The 6737-nt window shown below is 39.3% G+C and overlaps 1 protein-coding gene across 1 annotated transcript; it reads right to left on the reverse strand.

Annotated features, from left to right (window-relative positions):
- Positions 1-1847: 1847 nt before the first annotated feature.
- On the reverse strand, positions 1848-2648 carry LOC110866539. Its single transcript, XM_022115685.1, has one exon. The coding sequence runs from the start codon at positions 2646-2648 to the stop codon at positions 1848-1850; it is 801 nt and encodes a 266-aa protein (XP_021971377.1).
- Between the last annotated feature and the right edge of the window lie 4089 nt (positions 2649-6737).

Genomic DNA, 6737 nt, shown 5'->3' on the forward strand with positions numbered 1-6737 from the left:
TTGATTAAAAGATATTTTTCAGTTCAAAGCACGCTTCCCCTCACAACAATGTCATCATGTTTAGCACTTGAAATTTTGAAAATCAGCTTTCCAACGTCAGTTGTCGAAAATCTTTTTGACTTTTTTAAAAGTTTATGCTAAAACACACACAAAATCTTTTTGGATTTTCTGAAAGAAAGTAAATGACACCACTTGTAAAGACAAAGACTGACACCATTTGTAGAATCAACAAGATGCAGAAATGAAAATATATGCAAAAATGAAATATTTACAGACAATATTTTTGTGAGTTCGTGTAAGAGGATCATATCAGTTTATGAGACATGTCACAAACACCGTTAAGCTGATTACATATTAAGTTCTAAACAATTCACCTAGATTGTCAGTTTGTTTGTCCACTTAAATTTTCACACAAAGTTCAATTGTTTCAAGATACGATGTTAATGTTTTAAGCTCTTGAACTTATCCGTGTGTCCCACATCTTGTATATACTCCCGTATCCAGATCCCAATATTCAGTCTTACAGGTGAGTATACCACAGCTGATATCTGATATTCTCGAAAATATCAAAGACCGGTCTCTAGTTTGAAATCCGGTTCATATTAGCCCCAACATTCAAACCGAGATACTTGAACGGGAAAGAATCCGCTTTACAATCGGCAATCTCAGCCATCTCTTCTACCTCCCCAGGCTGCATACCAACCCCAAATAAGTTCGATTTGCATAAGTTGATTCTGAGCCCTGAGCACACATGGAAGCACCTCAAAATTCTCACAACATTAAGAATATTCTCCCTAGTCCAATCTCCCAGGATGATAGCGTCGTCCGCATAAAATAAATGAGAAACAACCGGGCCATCATTAGGGAGAGAAATGCCCTTGACTATCTCTAAATCACAAGCTTTATTTACCATGCACGATAACGCTTCCATAACGATGACAAAAAGGAAAGGGGAAATTGGGTCCCCTTGACGCATACCTTTATGACATTTAAATTCGAAGGTCGGGGAGCCATTGACCAGAACCGAAGCCCTAGCCGAAGAAATAACGCCCTTGATCCACAAGCACCACTTTTTTCGAAAAATCATTTGACTAAGAATGTCCAGCACGAAGTTCCAGTTTATGTTGTCATAGGCCTTTTCAAAGTCGATCTTGAGGATAAAAATCTTTTTCTTAGCTCTTTTGATCTAGTTTTGAATTTCATTAATAATAAGCGGGCCATCCAGGATGTATCTACCACTGATGAAGGCTGATTGAGACGGAGAAATAATCGAGTCCAGCACCCTTTTTAGCCTATTCGCCAAAATCTTCGAAATCATCTTGTTGATGATTCCCACTAAACTAATAGGTCGGTAATCTTTAAGCCCGATCGGGTCCTTAACTTTAGGAATCATGGCAATAAAAGAGGATCTGCATCCCATATTGATCACCCCATGAGCAATAAAATAAGCCATAACATTGAAAAAAATCATCTTCTAATAAATTCCAAAAATGCTTAACAAATCAAAAATTAATATCGCCGGGGCCCGGGGCCCGATCATCGCCACACTCGAACACAGCTACCTTAATCTCTTCCCTCGTGAACCGAGAATCAAGATACATGGAGTCAGCGTCGGAGATCTTCTTCACATCGGAACAAATAAGACGAGGACGATCAACACAATCTTCAACAAATTTATTTTTAAAAAACCTAAAAACCTCCTTTTTGACAAGCGACAGCTTCGACACCCAAGTGCCGTCGACCTCCAAGCCATGAATTAAATTTGATGCTTTCCTGCAATTAACCATAGGATGGAAAAATTTGGAATTCTCATCGCCTTCCTTAGCCCATTTTATCCTCGATCTTTGTCAAAAGTCACTACTTTTCCGCTCTTCTTCCTCTTTTAACACTTTCTTACTTTCCAACAGAATCCACTCCTCTTCTTCAGTAAGATCCCTTTCTTCCATAACTGACTGAATATTATCGAGATCCGTCAAAGCCAAGGTCACCTCCTCCGAACTTTTTTTCAACATATCGTCCCTCCAATCTTTTAAGTCAACTCTGAGGTCACACAGCTTTCTCATAAGGTTGACATCAGGGGGTCTGTGACACCAGAGATCCTTCTTTAAAGCCTTAACTACCACTTCTTCAAACCTTGGTATATCAAACCAAGAATCAAAGATCCGGAACGGCCTAGGCCCAAAATTTACTGAGACGGACTTCAAAATGATAGGACTATGATCGGATAAGAAAGTCGACACCGCTTCAACACTCGCTTCTGGCCAAGAGTTAAAAAAACCTGGGTTGACAAGGAATCTGCCTAATTTGCTCTGCTTTCTACCATTAGCTGAAGAGTATGTGAATTTCCTGCATCTCAAATTGTACTCATTTAAGCCAACATCGAAAATAAAGTTGTTAAAGTTATCGGCATATGACTGTTTAAACGCACAGTTCTTCTTTTCTTCGCGATTCCGAACAGCATTAAAATCGCTAATGACAACCCAATAACCATCAAATTCCGAGATCATCTGAATCAACTCGTCCCACAGGAGCTTTTTGGCCAAAACGCTCTGAGGAGCATACACGTTTAAAATGTTCAGCACCGAAACACTCCCCGCGATCTTACCCCTAATGTGAAGACAATTCCTATTTTTAGCAACACTGGACATATTGTAAGACCCTTCTTAAGAGGACTGAAGTTAATAATATATTAAATTGCATTTTATACAAAAATTTCGAGTGTACAAAAAGATTTCATGTTTTAAGACCAGACATGATCATAATATTCAAGTTATCAACCTACTCAATAAACTTTCAAGACATAACTTCAAGTGTTTACATAATACTAAGACAAGATACATCAAGTGCGGAAGCTTCGTTTAGTGTGTTCGATTCTTGACAATTGTCGCTTGATAGCCATCCGGAAAGTCCTCCTTGTCACCTAAGGTCAAAATCATTTCAGATATTAGTTTTAACATTTATATAAAGTGTAAAAAACAGTCCCGATCATTGAATCATGAGAAAATAAAATAAAATTGAGTTTCTGCCCTATCGCGTGGCGCGACGGGTCCTCGCGTGTTGTGCCGCGTCCATGCGTCCTGTCGCGTGGCGCGGGGGAAATGGTTTTCCCGCAGGTGCAGGTTTTTGACCTGCATCTGCTGCCAGCTTCAGAAATTTCAGATTTTTAACTTCAATTGACCATAACTTTTGACTCGCGCATCCGTTTTGCGTTATTCTTTTTCCTACGTGACCGTAAATTAATTACGGACGTGTTTACTAACATGATTCACATAACATATAATTTCATAAACAGTTGGCTTATAATTCATTTCCTTGCTTATTCGACCCACTTGTTTACAAGTTCCACAACTTATGTTTTCGTCATCACATGATTTGGGTCTTTTACACATGTCTAGATTTTAACGACTGTGGCGTTTCGCATCCCTCTTGAGGGATTGCTTACGCAATAACCTTCATGCTTATTTTTAAGGTTTCTAACTTGCTTTTTAACACCATTTAACATGCTTAATTTTTTTTCGAACTTGAATTCCCATATTTTAGGCTCAATTACACGACGAGTTTAGCGTGTCGCTACACGGCTTACGCTTTGTTTATAACCATTCAACAAGTGATGGTCATTAACTTCAACATTCACAACACAACTTGTTTTGACCTATTTGGATGCAGAATGAAGACCACCATTCAAGACATTCAAAAATCTAATTCTAATGCATGTTGTGACTCGTTTTAATCATCTAAAGCGCATCGTCACTTCCGTGACTTAACGGGTTTTCCTGTTTAGCTAATTACCAACACAACAGACTAAAATAAATAAATAACGTAACATAACGAAACCATAGGTTGCGTACCTTCAAAGTGCACCCTTCAGACGTGTATCACCTCCGGCTTGCCCGCTTGATGATCCGGATTCTTTACCTAAAGAGTTCCATACATAACTATTTTAGAACCCTTTTACAATCATTTATCATAATTTATTATGACATCTGAATTTGCGTTTTTGTCCGATTATTAACATTTCGATCCTCACTTAGGCGTTTCAATAAACACCTAGCGGGTCAGATCTTTTACATAATCATTACTATGTTCTTGACATGTTATTTCCATCACTTTCACTTTAATTAGGCTAATTTTCACAATTTTTGACATCAATAAAACTGAATTTAATACCTAAATTCAGCTTCTCTCTAGGATAGTAATCACAATCCTAGTGTCTACCTAGTTTCTACAACTTTCATTAATCACCTACAATGGTGATTTCAATTACACAAGTATCATGCAAGGTTTTAAACAAGAATCCATCTAGGGTTTATCCCTAGACATCACACTACTTCTTATTTCAACTATACAACATATATTGAAGCTCAGTTCTTGATTTTCTCATTTAACCTAAAACTGAACTTGAATCAAAACACCAAAATTTTACATACCTTTTGATCCCTGCAACAAGGTGATCACTAATTCGTGTTTGGAACTTGATTTAGAGTAGATTAGAGGCTTCAATTCTTGAATTTTGTGTGAAACTAGGGATTGGGGAAAGCTCCTGGTCGCCCCCTTTCTTCTGATCGATCCAAGCACACACCAGTGTGTGTTTGGTGTGTTTGTTTACTATTTTAACATTCAAGTTTCAGTTTTGACTAGTTTGGTCCCTCAACTTTTATTTAACCTTATGTTTAAGTGTTTTAACCTTGTTATAAGTTACTTCAAGACTCTTAGCTAACTAGGTTATGGGTTCCTAGTTAGTTGATTCTTGTTTGATTAATACTATATAACTAAATATAAAGTTTTATATTTTTGGGGTGTTACAAGTCCACCCCCCTTAAAAGGGGTTTCGTCCCCGTAACCGAATTACGTACCAAATAAAGTAGGGTAGAGTCGTTGCATCTCCTCTTCGGATTCCCATGTGGTATCCGAACCCTTCTTGTGTTCCCATTTGACCTTTACTTGATTGATCTCTTTACTCCTTAAAATTTTCACCTTAGGATCCAAAATCGCAATTGGCTTCACCAAATAGTTAAGGCTATCATCCACCTCGATGTCATCGTAGTGGATATAAGTTGTTTCGTCCGCTAGACATTTCAGGAGATGTGACACATGAAACGTGCTATGAATTCCGCTTAATTCCTCCGGTAGTTCAAGGCGGTATGCTACCTTTCCTACTCGTTCGACAACTGTAAATGGCCCGATAAATCTCGGGCTTAATTTTCCTCTCTTTCTGAATCGAATAACCCCCTTCCATGGGGATACTTTAAGCATGACTTTGTCGCCAACCTGAAACTTGATCGGTCTTCTCCTTTTGTCCGCATACGACTTTTGTCTATCTTGAGCCGCTTTCAAGTGTGCCCGAACCACATCAACCTTTTAATTAGTGGCTCGAACTATATCTTGGTGGGCAAGTTCGCGTGGACCCACTTCACCCCAACATACTGGGGTCCGGCATTTCCTACCATAGAGCATTTCGTACGGTGCCATCCCAATACTAGCATGGTAGCTGTTATTATATGAAAACTCGACTAAGGGTAGATAGACATCCCAACTGCCTCCAAAATCGATTATACATGCCCACAACATATTTTCCAATGTTTGTATTGTTCTTTCGCTCTGTCCATCCGTCTTAGGATGGTATGCAGTGCTAATGAACAATTTTGTTCCCATTTGCTCTTGGAAATCTCGCCAAAAATTTGAAGTGAACCGGATATCCCTATTGGACACGATGGATACCGGTACTCCATGGCGTGCCACTATCTCATTAGTGTAAACCTCCGACATCTTTTCTGACGTATAAGTTTCACGTATCAGAATAAAGTGAGCACTATTTGTCAGTCTATCAACAACTACCCATACTGCATCAAATCCGCGGTTCGTCCTTGGTAGTTTGGTTAACAGGTCCATTGTAATATGTTCCATTTCCAAACCGGAATTTCCAATGGTTGGAGCTTACCGTATGGTTTTTGATGTTCCGCCTTGACTTGCAGGCATGTCAGGCGTTTCTCCATGTATCTCACTACATCCCTTTTCATTCTGGGCCACCAATAGTTTTGTTTCAAGTCGTTATACATCTTGGTCGCTCCCGGATGAATGGAATAACGGGATTTGTGAGCTGCATCGAGTAGAAGCTTTTTAACTCCACACGTGTTAGGAACCCAAATTCTATTGAAACGTGTTTTCAAACCGTGGTTGCCTTCTTTGAGATCCTTAACTTGGCCAACAATTCTTTCCTTTTTCCAGTTTTCCACCTTCACTGCTTCAACTTGTGCTTCTCGGATTCGTTCTAGTAAGCCCGAGGTCACAATAAGCTGCATTGATTGTTCTCGTATCGGGGCGTAATCTGCCTTTCGGCTTAACGCATCTGCCACCACATTGGCTTTCTCGTGGTGATAGTGTATTTCACAATCGTAGTCCTTGACCGTTTCCAACCATCTCCTCTGCCTCATGTTTAATTCCTTCTGATCGAAGAAATATTTCAAACTTTTATGGTCGGTAAAGATGGTACATTTTACCCCATACAAGTAATGTCTCCATATTTTTAAAGCAAATACCACTGCTGCCAGTTCCAAGTCACGAGTCGGGTATTTCTTCTCATGGATTTTGAGTTGCCTCGAGGCATAGGCTATGACCTTGCCTCGTTGCATTAAAACACATCCAAGTCCCGAATGCGACGCATCCGAATAAACTACCATGTCGTCAACCCCTTCTGGTAATGTTAACACAGGAGCGTGAGTTAACTTTTCTTTGAGTGT

This window comes from Helianthus annuus, chromosome 7 (assembly GCF_002127325.2).
Source record: "Helianthus annuus cultivar XRQ/B chromosome 7, HanXRQr2.0-SUNRISE, whole genome shotgun sequence".
Classification (NCBI taxonomy): domain Eukaryota; kingdom Viridiplantae; phylum Streptophyta; class Magnoliopsida; order Asterales; family Asteraceae; genus Helianthus; species Helianthus annuus.

Excerpts from the sequence above, each read along its gene's own strand:
- LOC110866539 (XM_022115685.1), bottom strand. The coding sequence starts at position 2,648 with ATGTCCAGTGTTGCTAAAAATAGGAATTGTCTTCACATTAGGGGTAAG.